Below are 17,178 nucleotides of genomic sequence, written 5' to 3'. Positions count from 1 at the left end.
AAATGTTACAATTTTAGGGCCGAACTGAACATTTTTGGGGAGGACGCGATTTTATTTGTGGGACATGTAGGGGAGGTCAATACAACCTTAACCCCAAGTTTGTGGGGTTGGCGCCCTTGTCCCCCGCCCGCCATCTTGAAAAAAAGGGTGGAAACATATTTTGCTGTATCTCGTAAAATATTGATTTCTCAAAAAATTTGCAAAGACATAATTTGTAGCAAATTGTCGTGGCTACAATTTTGTCTATGTGACTTTTTGCGATAAACTTAAAATTTAAAAAGTTATGAGCAAAAAAGTAACAAAATCAAAAATTTCTTTTTTTGCTTAATAACTTTTTTTCTTGTCATTTTATCATAAATTTAGGTGAGAGCAATATTATAGAGAATACGTTTATGAACATTTTTCCGCAAATTTTATTAATTTTTGTTAATTTTTAACGTAGTTACAGCGCTCCAAAGTTGACCGAGTTTATCAATGCACATGATAACTCGGCCAAAACAACATGTTTACCTTACTCTCGTTTTTTATGAGCATCATAGGTCAATTGGGTCTTGGGTCCGTAGGACCCATCTTGTAAATCGTTAGAGATAGAACAAAGTTTAAACGTAAAAAATGTTCCTTATCAAAAATTGAACAACTTTTGTTTGAAACATTTTTTCGTAAACATCACTGTTTACCCGTGAGGGCGCCAATTAGGCGGAAATTTTATAATATGTATCTCACTGTCAGAAAAAATGCCACAGTTAAAACATTCTAAGCGTACTCATCGTATGTTATGTTATAATAGTAACACTTAGAATGTTTTAAAACGAGCATTTTTTCTGACATTGAGTATACTATACTTGATTATCAGTTATGTATGTGTCACATGTTTGTATGTGTAATGTGATAAAGAAATCAACACTGACTATGCATGGTATTTCAATAATTAACTCAGTCAATTGTTTGTTTTCACTTGTTTTTGTATTTACTAATTTGAGTAGTTGGATATTTATACATATATTCTATCTATATTCTTCTTCATATCTCTATGGAATTTTCACTGTCTATTTTATTTGCAAAGAATTGCCACTACTAGTCATTATCCAAGTATTACTTATTCCTCTTTGAACGAACATTGGCATTAAAATAAGACGTTTGTATTGATCTTAAAGTTTTAAAATGGCTTCCGTTAAAAATATTTAGAAATATTGTTATTCTTTTAAAAAAACAGTTGATTAAATGAGGTAAATTTTATTATATTGTTATTATAAACTATTTATTATTAAGTTGATTATACTAAAGTAGTAAATTAAACAATATTGTTATATTGTTTTAGAAAGGGTCCTTTTTAACTTTCGAAAAGAAGTATAATTTATTTTCTAAAATACCATTTTTATCGTAAATACACAAATAACAGTGGTGTTTTAAAGAAAAAGAAACAATGTTTGTATTAATCTAGTATTGTATATTAGTGTAATTAAGCAAACTTAAATTTTATGGATCAAGTCTGTTATTTGTTGTATAAAATTGTATTTATGCTATTTTATAAATAAAAACAATTCTCCAAGTGTATTCGTTTGAGTTTTTTTACAAATTAATTAATATTATTTTTATGCTATTTTGATCCTTTTGATCTATATTTTATTAAATAAGTATCATTTGTTCGTAGTGTGAGTAACTGTATATGAATTGAGTGAAAGTTGTATTAAATTTTCTGATCTTTTTCACATTGAATGCATGATTTAGGTAGGTAATTGGGTAATATTAAATAAAATTTCGATATTACTAACCCGAAAATGATCTAATCACTAAATATTCAACATTTTTACTTAGACTTAGCTTGAATCATTATTTGGTCATCCTTTGGAGCGCCTACAAGTTCCATTTCACAGACATCCCATGGTGTACTACCTTTCTAAGGGTATGAAATGCTACGATTTTATTTAATAATTTTTTAATCAGGGAGAACAGTGTACTAAAATATTGTTTTATTATTTTAAATATTATTTTTCAGTGTAATTTTGGATTTAAAAGGTTTGATTATTGGTTTGTTTTTATCTTCTTAATATACAAAGCAAAATTTCTAAAAAGATGCTTCTTTAATAATTTTTCAGGTATAGTAGATCATAATGCGACGAAGACGTAGTTCAGAAACATCGTTGGAACATCCATTGCCAAAAAAACGTGTACATAATGAAGCGATTCCGGAAGACATAAAATGTGGTGATGTAATTACAGATATTAAATCCAAAAAATGGCGTTTAGGTAAATTAGTCGGATCTGGAGCGTTTGGAAAAATTTATTTAGTATCGGATTCATCAGACCGAGAAACCAGCGGCCGTGAAGAATATGTTGCAAAAGTTGAACCACATGATAATGGTCCGTTATTTGTCGAAATGAATTTTTATTTACGAGCGGGAAAATTGGAGATGAGTAAGTTATTTGTGTTTTTTTTTTATTGCGAAGGTTGCTATCCCAAATATATTGACATCATTTTAAGGTTTTAAGTTATGGACTATAGTTTGATATATCGAATAAACTAAGTCATTACCCCCGCTCCCAAGATAAAGGCATATAGAAATTTTTTTTAACCCCCTCCTCTTCGGAATCCTTACATTGCTAATAAATGGTTCCAAACTCAATTCATACTTGGGGGGTCCGAAAATTTCGCACGTGTCGAAGGTTTATAGTACAGCTTATAAAGGTTATTCTACTGATATTAAATATATAATACCATTTGAATAACCATTTTTCATTGCACAAAATCGTCCTTTATTTTTATATTTACAAAATTAAACAATATTTATGAAGAAGAGACCAACTCCGTTCAATCTCTTCATACAAAATAAATCACAAATGTGTGATTACTTTTGCATATACAGCGTGTCCCGTAAGTACCGCGCGCTTTTGTTGCATCAGGAAGAAAATAAAATTCTAAGACGAAAAGTCTTCTTCCATTTTTTGATCGGATGCACGGATAGTATTATTTAAAATACCCTGCTATTAATTAAAATACCCTGCATATAAATTTCATACATTACGCCAGTGCTATACTAACGCCAACGAAAAGTAGTTCACCAATTCTTGGCCATTTATTTAACATGTTCTGTGTCCTGATCTCTTGAAATTGGGGCAAAAAACGAAAATTATTTCGAAATATCCTAGAGTTCTCATTTATTATCTTTGATAATATTTATACTGATCTGTATTGTTCATGCGTAAAACTAATGGTAGATAAAGGAGTGAGTTTCTTTGAGTTACGCGGTTTGTGCTTGTATCCAGTGTTTCCACTTAAATACAAAATTCGTCAATAACATAGAAATAAAATGTTAAGAGGGCAAATTGCAGTTTTGATTTCTACAAATTTGCTCATTTTTAAGATAAAGCAACTATTTTATTAGACTTTGGCTTTTATGTTTATGCAGGATATTTTCTTTTAGCTGAAACGAAACTGCTTTATTATATCAGTTTTTACAAGCATTGAAAATTTATTTTAAGAAATTTGGCTAATTGTAGATCAAATATGCACCCCTAATAAAGTAGAAATCATATCTCTGTATTTTGATAAAGCATATGAGTTATTTAAAAAATGACAGATCTTTAATTTGGTTTCAAAGATTGCATATACTAAAAGCATGATTCTGTATGTACTATTATTCTGTATTACGTTTGGGACAGCAGCCTCACTTTAAAGTATTTCACTACATGATATTAAATTAATTTTTTTTCCCAGTTCAAGAATGGCTAAACAAGAAAGTAATCCTTGACATTGGCATGCCGCATTACGTTACAATGGGATCGTATCGGACATTAAAAGATCGATATAGATTCTTAATATTACCACGTTACGGTACCGATTTAGAAACAATTTTCCAAAAGAAAAATAAACAATTCAGCTTAAAAACTGTATTAACTGTATCTATACAAGTACTAGACATTCTTGAATATTTGCATAGCAAAGGATACGTTCATTCGGATATAAAAGGCTCAAATTTATTACTGGGTACCGATTATAAAAAAGATCGTGATAAATGGCTAAATTATTCAAAAAAATTTAAGTCACAGCGATTAATTCGAGCTTGTGGTTATCGAGAGAAATGTCCCAATCAAGTATATTTACTTGACTATGGTTTAGCTAGTCGTTTTTTAACCAGTGACGGCGAGCATAAAGAATATTGTGACGATGAACGTAAAGCTCATGCTGGTACCGTGCAATTTTGTTCACGTGATGCGCATAGAGGATGTACATCACGGCGATCTGACTTGGAAAGTTTAGGTTATAATATGTTATATTGGTTAACAGCAAAACTTCCATGGGATCATTTGTTAGAAACTGATGATCCGGATCAAATCCATAGATACAAATGTGATGCAGTGGATAATTTAGAGAATTTCCTGACAAATGTGTTAGGTAATTCATTTCCTACATGTATTTATAAATATTTAGATTATGTGAAAAATTTGGACTTTGAACAAAAACCCGATTACGATTATTGTAGAAAATTATTGTGTACGGGCTTGATTGAATTTGGTTATAGTAACGATAATTATCTAGATTTTGATCAAAACTGTGATATGCTTAACAAGAAAAAATTATTACTTAAGAAAGTGAAAAAAAATTCGGAAAATATACGTGGAATTTATAAAATACCAACGAAAACGGCAATGATGTATGATCGTAAACCATTTGGTGTAAACTCTCAAGTCATGTTAAAAAAACCAAAATTACGATCACATCCCAGAGAATCACGTAACTCATTCAATTGGGCTGACGTTTTATCTTCGAATCCAGAAAAACTCATCAAAATGAGTTGTGATAGTCGATCACGTAAAAATACAGAGAGTAGTGATACATATGAATCAAACATTTTAAACATAGATATATCCAAATTAAATCCTACATATGCAATGATAGATGTGATAAATCGAGCGCAAGAGCGTTTGAATAATAATATAAAAAGTAATCGATGGGAAATAGGTGATAAAAAGTATGAAGGTTATACACCGGTAATGGAATATATTTTTGACCGTAAAATAACACGAGAAAAAGAAGAATTAGAAAAAGAATTGGAAATGATTAGATTGGCTAAAGAAGCAGCACTCGTTGAAACCGCTAAAACAACTATCAATTCTAATAATCAGTCGCCAATGAGGACACGATCTAAGGGAAAAGCGGTTATGTATACATTACCAACCACATTAAATAAAAGTAAGTATTAATACGTAATATGTGATTTCAGATTTTATGCCTACTTGCTCATCAAAAGTATTAAAGGATAGTGTTAAAAAGTATCATTTTTTAACGATATTTCAAACACTGTTTGCAAAAAATTACTAAGCCTGCATCACCTCATTTAAAAGCTGGCCATTTCTAGTTTACGAATCAAAGCTCTTTTACGTGCAAAAAGAACTTGTAAAACTTATACGAGGTGCAAAAATAGTTTGCAAATATTTCAATAAAAACTTGTTAATTTTTCTTTAAAACTACTCTGAAAAATAAATCCGTTTGAGAATGGGTAAAACCATGGACCACATTACTAGAAAAAGTCAGGAAATTCCGTAAACAAAAAGTAATTTTTTAGTCATATTTAATATTACGATTTTAAGTGTGTGTTATTCGAAAAATTTTCGTTCCACTTTCTTTCAAAGCAAAATAAAGGTAATGATTCCAAGTAATCTCTGAATGATTCAATTTGAAAACCTGGAAAAGTCAGGGAATTTTATTTTGGAAAAACTGTGCACCAAGAAAATAAATAAACATGCTCTCAAGATCGGATTTCAGATAAAAAAAATTTACATACATTTTAAAAAAAATTAATAGTTTGATTTATTTTTAGAGAGAGAAAAGGCTAAACAAGCTAAGAAAATTCGTGTAGCTGCTATGACTGCGAATCATCCACGTAGCTGTTACAGTTTAAGAGGATAACATTTGAAAAGCAGTATTATGAATATAATCACTAGTGAAAGATTGGAAAGGATTTCAAAACCAACTTCTCAGAAGTTTTGTATAAATTCTTAAGTATATTCCCTTTGAGTCTTTTTTTTCAAATTTGAATCTATTTTTTTAAAATAAGAAATATTATGAAAATTGTGAGAGTAATTATAATTTTATCAATATAATTCGGTCAAAGTACGTGTTTCAATTAACAAATATTTGCATATAGCTGAAAATCGGTTTTTTTTTTAAATTTTTCTGTCAAATAGTAAGTTTCACCCTTAAAATTGGTCGGATAAAATTGATGTAGGATTAATTGGGGATTATCAAATGTTATTTGTAATAAGGAGTGTCATCCACTAATTACGTTACAAAAGTTTTTTGCTTTTTGACTCTCCCTTCCTTGTCACAGAAGATCACATTTGTAAAGCCCCCTCCCCTTGATGTGATGTCACATATTTTTCAATTTTATAATTAGAAATAATTTATTTAAAGAAGCAGTTTCAAATTTTTTTATATTTTCATTCGAAATAATCTTTAATAAAATCTTTAATAAACATAAAATCAAATGACGCATACGGTGGTACTTGCCGAAGGTCTCACAGTGTTAGTGATATTTTTTGTTTACATATAAATAACGCGTTTTAATATTTTCAATTTTAACATGTGACGTCACAAAGCTATCGATCCCCTAGCCCTTGTCTCACGATGTCACATTTTGTTGCCTCCCCCCCTTAACATGTGACGTAATTTATGAATGGTCCCTAATGTTCCCAACATCTGTACCAATTTTCAACTCTGTGCGAATTATTTTAAACCTACCACTAGGTTTTAAACTGAATTGGCCGGGTTAACAATTAGATTTTTATTTAATTAAATGACGATAAATTAAAAAAAAATAATTAACTTAAAATAAGTTGATATTATTTATTTTTTGATGTTTTAAATTCTATTCCTCCATTATTAAGTATAATTTATTATTTTTTATGTTAAGATTAAGGAACGATAATGTTCATTGAGTAAGAAAAGGAGTTGAAGCAAATAAAGTCTGTCACTTCTAACGTCTGTCTTAATTTAGTGTAAAATCTGCAAGATCTAATCTTTGTATAAATAAATTAGACATCGTTATAGATCGGTATTTAGCTGGCTAGCAAAAAACATATCTAGTCCGATAATTTTCATTCCGTTCACTTTGAAAAATAAAATTTTAAATTGTTTTTCCAGTAGAAAATTAAGTTCAAGCATTGAACGTGTACAGCCTAATTAATAGAATTCCCGTTATTTCTGTGGATTCAGCACCCTCATTTTTTACTACATAAAAAAATGTCACGCGTTATATTTTAAACAATTCAACTGAAAATTTTTTACTAAAGAATTTAGAAAAAATTATTCAATTAAAAATTGTTCTATTCGAACTGAGATATTTCATAGAGACCTTAAATTTGACCTTGACTTCCAAGATCGTTTAAAATTCAACTTAAGTTTATAAGCGTAGTATTACAGTTAAAGTTTAAATTAGAAAGTTATTCTTTATAAAATAACAAACAAATTTTGTTGGGAATATTGATGCTAGTTTTTCCATTTGATTTCTACGGAATCTAACCGGCTTTGAAAATTGATTTTTGCTTCAATTCCACACACTGATTTTTGCTTCGATTTCTGCTGTATGTATTAGGGTTACAAAAAAATATTTCCAATTATCTCTTATCAATTCAGAGCAGTAGTTGGTTTGTAAATGACTAGGTCAAGGTCAAATTAATTTACCTGCATTGAAGCATTTTTAATTGAATTGTTTGTTTAAAATGTGATATTTGGAATGAAACGGGTTCTAAATTTACAGAGTAAGCAGCGATTTTTTCAAGCTGAATAAGACAAATTATATCAATTAAAATTATAAAAGTGAAACGAATTAAACAAATGGCGTACGAATTAGTCACATTGTCTTAAATTTGAATTTTTCCAAATTTATGTAGATTAAACTAATTATAAAATTATTATTGTATGCCACATTAATTGAGCCCAAACAATCCGACTATTCCAACTAGAATACCAATCCTATAACTAAGAATGTGAAAAATGTAACTGCAAAATAATGCCTAGTTTATTTTTTCCATCAACGAGTATTTTCGTTCTTTGATCTATTTTCTTTTGTTTTTTTCTTAATTATTTTGACTAAATAAAAATTTCTTTATATACAGTCTTGTAATTTTATTTTGACGTACAATAAATTTAAACGAAAGTGGTCACTGTCGGATTTGGTCTAAAATCCGAATTAGGATAGACCTTCACCCACCTACTTACCGAATGAAAGTTATTTTTTATGAAATATAAAATGTTAACAAATATCCCTGCAATGGGTTTCCTAAAAAATGTGGTCAAGTTTACTTTTTGTGAAAATACCAAAAGTAAAACTTGTTTAAATTTTTCACTTAGCATATCTAACCAATTTTACCCCAAAGTAAAACCATAAGGAATATACAGCAGCTGAGTTGCATCAATACAATTTGAGAATAGTAATTACGTTCATCTGGTAATTCATTGACTCACTATAATATCATATCTAAATAAAGATAATTTTATTGCATTACGGTGGTATATGATTTTTCCACGAAATATCGTTAAAAAAATTAAGTTTACAAGCTTTCCAAGTTTATCAAAGATATTTGTTAATATTTTACATTTCATAAAAAATACCTTTCATTCGATAAACAAATGGGAAAGGTCGGCCCTAATTCGATTCTTGTACTAATTGTAATAATTAAAAATTATAATTTTTTCCTTCGATGTCTAGTAGATGAGAAACGTAAAAGAAAAAAATTTAAAATTATTTCACTTATGAACCCATTATTACATTTCATGTATGGATGTTTTGCTAAATTAAAAGGATTTTTTAAACGTGTTAATAGAGCGTAAAAACTTTTCCATCATACATATATATATATTTTTTTTTTTGTAAATAAATGCTTACAAAATGAAAATTTTTTTTTCTTTTAATGTGCCTCAAAATCACAACCATGAGCAATGCATTGCAGATTAGTGTGAATTTTAAATAAGAGGAATCTAAAATTTATATGACCTAGACCCATAAGTGCTCTGAAATCGAATTGAAACTTTAAATAGTGTTCCCAGGTGTATCAAAATCAGCACTTTGAAAAAAAAATCTATATCATATTTTTCTACTTTAGTAATAACGGGAGATAAGAGAAAACTAGAAAACTGCCTGCCTGCAGAAGAGATGTTTCTTAGTGATAATTGCTATGGAAGTCAATTGCAAAACATAAAGTCAAAACTTTATTTGCTTGTATTTATTTTATAGCAAATGAGTCAAGTTTCGAATATCAACATTATATATTTCATTTCATATAGGCTTATATAGATACAAATAACAAGGATTTATTAGCCCATACATGGTGCTATGCGTAAGGGATCGTCACAGAACACCAGATTGTGTAGATGGTAGTTTATACCGACAAGTTAAATTTAAAAGACCTACGGTTGGCCATCACAGCAAAGTCGATTCATGTGATGATGCAGTATGATGTTAATATTCGAAAGCACTTGAGTTGTTGTTGCAGGATGCTACCAATAATGATGTCTTTAAGGTTGTATATATTTCTGGCAAAAACCGAATACGTCATTAGACTTACGCACTGTGTTATAAGTTTATAATCTCTAGAATACGATTTATTAATTTATTTCTCACCACATTCCCGTCAGCCTCTCTAAATTGAGCTAGAAGATGGAAAATTTGAGTGTCAGTTGAGTTTGTGTCTTCGGTATTCTTTTTGGGAGTGTTTACTCTTGTGCAACTATACAGTCCCTCCAAATTGGGCAAGAGAGTTGAAAATTTTTATGAAAGTTGAGTCTAATGAAAATGGCTTTTGGAAGTGTCATTTTCCCAGCCCCTCCCTTCGTTTTTATACCAAAATATCATGTTTTTTGAAGATATTTAAGGCTTTGTGCACTTTTACAGCCCGGTGAAATTGAAATAAGAGTGTTGAAAATTGTTAAGGAATGTTACGAAAGTGCCTTTTGGTAACCTCCATTTTCCAACCTCAACTTCCAGCCATTTAGAGTATTTAATGTTTTCAAAAAACATGAAAAAAAAATTGTCAACGATAAAAAATCATACTTCATAAAAATCTCTGCTTGTCCACAAAATAAAGTTAAAATAAATAATAGTACTTTCATCTTAATAGTTTTCCATTTCAGTTAATTTCTTAACATCCATCCAGCATGCAGTATGATGACCAGTGATTTGTAAACGGTAATGTTATTTTTTACTGTTTTATTAATTTTTCTAATTTCTAGACCAGAACTAAACTAGACACTTTTATAGGATAAATAGAAACAAAATAAAATAAAATTATAGTTAATTTTTAATATTAAATAAATTTTTTATCTTTTCTTATACAATAATTAATAATTCTTACAAAAGAAAAATTTTAAAAAATAATACAATGTTTTTATTATTATTCACGACATAAACCATTCTGAACGGTAAAAAATAAATTTTAAAATCTCACATTCAAAAATTTTCAACTCGTAATCACTTAGAACATTTTTTCAAAAGCACAGACACGCACTTTAATAATTTCCTGAATTCAAGTTATTCATATCAAAGATTCATTTTATTAGTTAATTACGCTTCTATCCCACATACCCAGTTGATGGATTTAAAAGTGGGTCCGCATTTCTCTTAAACGTACAATATATTTGAATTCAATAATCCAGAAAAATTAAACATGAAAGTCGCTAAAACTGGTGAAAATGGAGTTTAAAAGTAAGTGGAAAAAGCTAAGATTATATATTTAAATATTTCAACATAAAAATTGATTTTCACAAATTAAGAATCGAAACAATTAATAAAATAATTTTGGTGTAGAAGTAACTATTTGTGAGATATGATCAGACTTATATGAACGATATTGAGTGAGGCACGATTATGTTTTGTTTTATATGCGACAGTGCGATATTCGAAAAAATTGAATGCATAATTAAGAATCAAAGTGAGGAAATCCAAGAAAACCGACTTTGTTGATAATTTTAATGAAAAAGTACTTCTCAGTGTTAATGACAAATTATATTGTGAATGAAGAAAATCTATTCATCCTAAACAGCAAACCTCAGGTATTAAATATTTGATAAAAATCAACTCATTCGATTCAAACCAGCTAAATCCCAAGCTTTTCATATACATAAGAATTCATTCATTGATTGTGATTATGCCAATAAATGCACTTGTGAGTAAAATGTCGACCGTTAAAGTAAAAAGCTAATAATTAAATTTTTTGAATATCATATGAATATCACAATAATATATTTCGTTTAACAATCAGCGGTCGCGCCAATTTGCTTTCTAATCCTCATAAGCGTCCTTATTAGCTAAATATACACAAGTTGCCGTTAATGGTGAATTGACAGCATACGCGATGTGCGATAGGCTAATGTTGATAGATTATCCACTGAACTTATATGTGATTAAGATTTCTTATATGTGATTAAGAAAGTTTAGTGGCAATATAGAATACAATCAATTAGCCAATACCTTTGACATTTGCATTTCCTGCAAATTATTAACAACTTTAATTTGGTTCTTGACTAAAAATATGGTTTAATTTGTACCTTCTAAAATAGTGAATTTGCTCGAGGACGCAAAATCCTTAAAATTAAACTAAATATCCAAAAATTCATACATTTTCGTTAGTTTCTTTTATTCAATCGGAATTTATTTGTCAGTCAGAAAATCGAATTTAGCCTCTCGTTCTTTCAAAAAAAATTTTTCTCGCAAATCTATTAAAAAATATCGAACTCAATTTGCAGAAAAATTGTAAATTTTCAGCCTGCAGCTTAATTTTTTGAATGTCTAATTTTTGGATTAAAATCGGTAAAGCGAAACGTGGTCCCACAGATTAATCTATCAGCTTTAATAATACTTCTTAAGTCTATGAATTATAAAACTGAAATAAGATTCCTAAATTTCCTAATTATTTTTTACATGAGTGTAATGTAAGATGTAATCTAAGTTATTAGTAAACACGCTGTACACTTGAGAGAAAAATATTTTTCATATAAAAAAATAAAATAAAAAATTATAGTGTTTGTTTTTGTACTAAAGCAGTATATAGAACACAAAAAACACACTGCACTGTGGAAACATCAAAAACTTTTTTTAAAATGCTTATTTTAGAAACCAATAATTGTGTCGGAAACTTCAGCAGTGTGTTGTTGATGTTGTATACTAGATGGATCGATTTGTAACGTTGACGGTAAAACTGGTCCATTGGTCAGACGTACTGGCTCGGACACTATTAAACAAAAAATAACTTCAATTAGTATTTGGTTTCATCATCTACGATAATAATCTGAAAAGCATATCTTTAAATTTACCGGTAAAGCTTTCCAATCTAGAATTAATAGTTTGATTTAGGAATATGACAGTTTACATTAAATTTAAATTAAAAATAAAGCTTTCAATTTTACCAGTAACAGTTTGCAATAGCACAGTGTTAATCTAAAAACTTACATTAAATGGTACATATTATTCATGAAAAAATTTTGCGCTATTCATTAAAGTTTTCTTGTTGTAGCCAAAAGAAACAATGACAAAATACGCTTTTTATTGCCATAGCACTGTGGTTAAAAATATGCTTTGTTTATAATATAATTATAAACTTCTATCATGTTTGGCCATTTATGCCAATTTTTGTTACAGAGGTACTCTGTTATGTAGCCAGGTACTCTGGGACTTCAATTTACCATTGATTTAGTTACTTGTTTTTATTATGAAACCAAACTTATACATTTGTTTCAAATTTTTTTACACAGAGACCAGAAATCTATCCTGAGTCCTCTAGATATCAGCTCTAAAACGTAACTAACTCCGACTATTTCGCTCTATGTAAATGGCTCAAATTATATGTAATGATTCCATTTGTATGTTTGTGTATATAGCGCACACAAACATTTCATACTTCTATATAAGAGATACAAAATATCTTCTGTTTCTTTCTATTTGTTGAAAAGAAAATCCGTAATAGGCGTCAATCCAATGAAGTGCTCAGTATCACCCTCATATGTTAAGTAGAATTATGTGTTGAGATGACAAAAGCTATTAAAAGTGTCATATATGAACGACTTTGACCTATATAGTCTATAAACAAAACTTTGAAACAAAGGTAAAAGTTGAGTTTCATAATAAAAAAAATGTAATTTGTATCACTTATATAGTAGTGTGGAATGTTTATGTGTTCTATATACATAAAAATACAAATGGAATAAGTACACGTACAGGTTACATATAATTTGAGTCACTTACATAAAGCAGAAGTGACGGAGTTGGTTACGTCTTAGAGCGGGTATCTAAAGAACTCAGTTTCGACTCCCGGCTTCCGTGAAATTTTTTCGTTATTTTCTATTTGTTCCAACAAACAAAAATTGATTTAGTTGTGTAAGTAAATGTTTTTGCTAAAATACTGTTGTGTTTGTGAAATTTTTAAGCCAAAAATATCTGATTTGCTCCCCTCTAGACGAAAAATTCTTGTTTTTCTGATCTTCCCTGGGCCAAAAATGGATCTTATCATCATCTTTCATCGTACGCCTTACTTATAAAGTAAGTTCTAACATGCATAAAAAAGGAGGTCAAAAATCTTTATTGACCCTTCTTTAATATATTTATAAGAAATGTTTTTCTTTTTGAAAAAGGACTATGTTACACAAATTTTTTTCTATCCATAAAAAAAAATGTTTTCGATATACCATTTGAAATTTCTGCGAATATTTGGGATTCTATCGCATACTAGTCTAATATGAAACACCTCACTAAAGTTCGCGTCATGGGACGGTTTCATGTCATGAAACAGTTTCCCATTTTCTTTTTTGTGTTCTTTGGAGTGCCAAATTTTGAGAGCGAGTATCTCTTGAGAAAAAACTAAACACTCACTTTTTCCAAGTGTTTGAATTGTGGTCACTAAACTGTTTTTCACAATAATAAGTTTTTGATTCGCTGCCAGTGCTGCATCCAGTTCAGCTTTCAATTGAATTTTTTCTGTTTTCATTTGTACATAATCATTTATTAATTGTGAATATTTTGTTTTTAATTGTAAATTTTCTGCTTCTAATATTGCTAATCTATCTTTTGGTTTCACGTCATTTGTGTCCATATCACTAAAATTATTAATTTTTATTATAAATTATTAAAATTCAACAATAAAATAAATTTTAACAAGTGAAAACAAACAATTGTCTGAGTTAATTGTTGAAATACCATGCATAGACAGTTGATTTCTTTAGCACATTACACATACAAACATGTCACTTATACATAACTGATATCCCCATATAATACATACTATACAATTAACACTTAATTTGCGCCCTCACGGATAAACAGTGATGTTTACAAAAAAAAATGCTTCAAACAAAAGTTGGTTATTTTTTTTTTAAGGAGTATTTTTTATATTTAAGCTTTTGTTCTATCTTTAACGGTTTACAAGATAGGTCCTATGGACCCAAGACCCAAGTGACCTATGTTGCTCATTTACGAACTTGACCTCACTTTTTAATTTCTCAGCACGCTAAAATTTCAGCCTGATATCTCTTTTCGTTTTTGAGTAATCGTGATGACAGACGACAGACAGACAACCGGAAATGGACTAATTAGATGATTCTATGAACACCTATACCAAAATATTGTTCGTAGCATCAATATTTTTAAGCGTTACACACTTGGAACTAAACTTAATATACCATGTATATTTCATATATACATGGTATAAAAATGTGAAGAACACAAATCAACTATTTACCTGTAAGAAAATATTTGAGTTGAGTCATTGTAAGCCACACAGCCACTTAAAGGGTTAATCAAATCTTGATTGGGTTCATTCTTTATATCTAATGGATCAACTACTGTGCAACCTTTTTTTGGATTCCTGTAAAAAAATAAATTTTTGTTAAAACAAAATTTCAGCTATAATTATACAGGGCTGATATTCACTTTTTTTTCTTGGATTTTTTTGATTTTGTGACCGATTGATCATCTTGTTTTTGTATATCTATTAAAGGATACTGTTGTTGTTCTTTTGGCTTTTCTTTTTTTACTATTGTAGGGGTAGGAATTTCTTGTGCAAATTTTCGTACTTTTATTTTCCTATGATTTGTTGAAGTTGATACATCTTCTTTATTTTCAACTTTTGGAATAATTGGAGTAGCAGTAACTTTAAGTTTTGGTGTACCACCCTATAATATATGTTCAAAATTTATTAAAAACTATGATAGTTTTATGAATTATGAACCTTTAAAAACAGGTTTATATGTACCTGTTTAACAAAAACATCTTTCATGAGGAAGTGCTTAGCACAAACATGATCGGAATCTGCTAATTTTTTGCCAGAAATACGATTTTCCCATGCTTTTCGCATTATAGAATTAACAGGCACTGGAAAAAATGTAACTTTCTCACTTTTTTTTGTTTTACAACCCGGTACACAACATTTCTCAGCCATTCTGAATATGTTTTAGACCAACTATTTTTTTAAAATAGTATGGTTTTTGCAATAAACTTCAAATAAAATTACGATTTCATTTTTTTTTAAAGTTACACTATTTACAATGAACTAATTGTTTAGATAATAATGACATTTTGATGTCAATATTTTGTTTTGGAATTTAAATTGTTTTTATAGACCTTTGGTAAAAACTTCTACTTTGGTAAACAGAACTAACTTAAGGAAAGATAATATTTTAAGAAAATTTCATTAAAAAATTAAATAATATAAACATTTTTTTTATTAAAGGTATTTTGGTGCCCTTCTTTTTTTATTATTGTTATATGTTGTTGACAAGACCACAAAAATGTGTAAAGGTTCTTTTAGATTAGAAATTATTTATTAGTAGGAGCATGTAATAAAAACTATTACGGAAATTTTTTACGTCCGTAATGGTTTTTTAATAGATATCTTTCTATTAAAAAAAAAAACTGTTATTTTTTATCCTTTCATGTTGTGAGTGGTGAATTTTACTAAAATTTACTTGAAAAAGAATGATTTGTAACTCAGTTCTAAAGTCAAAAAAGTACTAAGCCGTCATCGTAATATATGAAGCGCATCACTCCACGTACTCTGATAAATCGTCTCATCATGCGTCATGTCTTGCGATGAAAAGAAGTGGCTAAATCAGTAAATTAATGAAATGTGGCTGAATGTTAAAAAAACCTATGAGTCACCACCTGAACATGGCTTTACGTCTATAGAGGTAAGATTAGCGAAATCGATTGCGTTGGATAAAAATTTAACACTTAATTTGTATCATAATAATAATAAAATTAGAATTATGACCTCAAACGGACTATTTACGCATGCGAAAATGACATTTGCTATCATATTAAATGCCAGTTGCGCAGATTGAAGCGTTTAAAAGTTAGAGACGCTGCTGATATATTCCAATACAAAATAAAATAATTATAAATAAAACTGTTCATGATGCTAAATATATAAATTTTGTCGAGGTTGGCAAATTTTCTTAGAAAATTTTTTTGTTCATATTTCTCATTCCACTTATACCGAAATACATCAGCAGTTAAGAATAGTTGACCTGTATCTAGAAAGAAAGAGTGATCAGAACAACAAAACCGTTCGTTTAGCGTCGGTCAGGTAAAGTTCAAAAATTGTTAAATTATGAAATTTTATATGAATAAGAATATCACTCTTATAATATGAGTTATCAAAAGAATCCAAGTCAATTCACTACAAGATAAATTATAAAACAATATTAAATATTTATAAAATACCCAAAAAGTACAAAATAAAAATATCTTTAAAAAATAGAAGTAACTTAGAGAAAAAAAGAAAACGAAGGAAATAGGTAAACAATAATTTTATCTTAGTGGCGTCTCTCCCACCCTCCTCTTCTAACCCTTTTATCAACTATTTCGTATATACAAATACATGAAAAGATTAAAATTCCATTTCCATAGAAAACATTAAATAATCAGAAGGGTGAAACATTTAAGAATGGGAAAATATGACCTTAGTGACATAGTTTTCCTGCTCACAAGTTTTTATACCATGTATATATGAAATATACATAGTATATTAAGTTTCGTCCCAAGTTTGTAACGCTTAAAAATATTGATGCTACGAAAAAAATTTTGGTATAGGTGTTCATAGAATCACCTAATTAATCCATTTCCGGTTGTCCGTCCGTCCGTCTGTCCGTCCGTCTGTGGACACGATAACTCAAAAACGAAAAAAGATATCGAG

At 29.1% G+C, this 17,178-nt stretch overlaps 2 protein-coding genes across 3 annotated transcripts; one reads left to right on the top strand and one right to left on the bottom strand.

The window, feature by feature from the left end:
- The first annotated feature begins 1,122 nt into the window (after positions 1 to 1,122).
- Positions 1,123 to 8,749, top strand: LOC123292302 (serine/threonine-protein kinase VRK1-like). 2 transcript variants are annotated; one of them, XM_044872897.1, is made up of 5 exons: positions 1,662 to 1,728; positions 1,816 to 1,903; positions 2,097 to 2,415; positions 3,716 to 5,191; positions 5,820 to 8,749. In XM_044872897.1, the coding sequence occupies exons 3-5, from the start codon at positions 2,112 to 2,114 to the stop codon at positions 5,906 to 5,908; spliced, it is 1,869 nt and encodes a 622-aa protein (XP_044728832.1). In that variant the 5' UTR covers positions 1,662 to 1,728; positions 1,816 to 1,903; positions 2,097 to 2,111; the 3' UTR covers positions 5,909 to 8,749. The 2 variants fall into 2 exon arrangements, with proteins under 2 accessions (XP_044728833.1, XP_044728832.1); XM_044872898.1 differs by lacking the exons at positions 1,662 to 1,728; positions 1,816 to 1,903 and adding an exon at positions 1,123 to 1,226.
- Positions 8,750 to 10,799: 2,050 nt separating this feature from the next.
- LOC123292410 lies at positions 10,800 to 15,655 on the bottom strand. Its single transcript, XM_044873057.1, has 5 exons — positions 15,238 to 15,655; positions 14,916 to 15,157; positions 14,725 to 14,850; positions 13,860 to 14,083; positions 10,800 to 12,225 (listed from the first exon to the last, which is right to left on the bottom strand). Exons 1-5 carry the CDS (start codon positions 15,421 to 15,423, stop codon positions 12,104 to 12,106), a joined length of 900 nt encoding a protein of 299 aa, XP_044728992.1. The 5' UTR covers positions 15,424 to 15,655; the 3' UTR covers positions 10,800 to 12,103.
- Positions 15,656 to 17,178: the final 1,523 nt, after the last annotated feature.

The sequence above is a fragment of the Chrysoperla carnea genome, chromosome 2 (assembly GCF_905475395.1).
Source record: "Chrysoperla carnea chromosome 2, inChrCarn1.1, whole genome shotgun sequence".
Taxonomy (NCBI): Eukaryota; Metazoa; Arthropoda; class Insecta; order Neuroptera; family Chrysopidae; genus Chrysoperla; species Chrysoperla carnea.
This window is presented reverse-complemented; position numbering and strand designations above follow the sequence as displayed.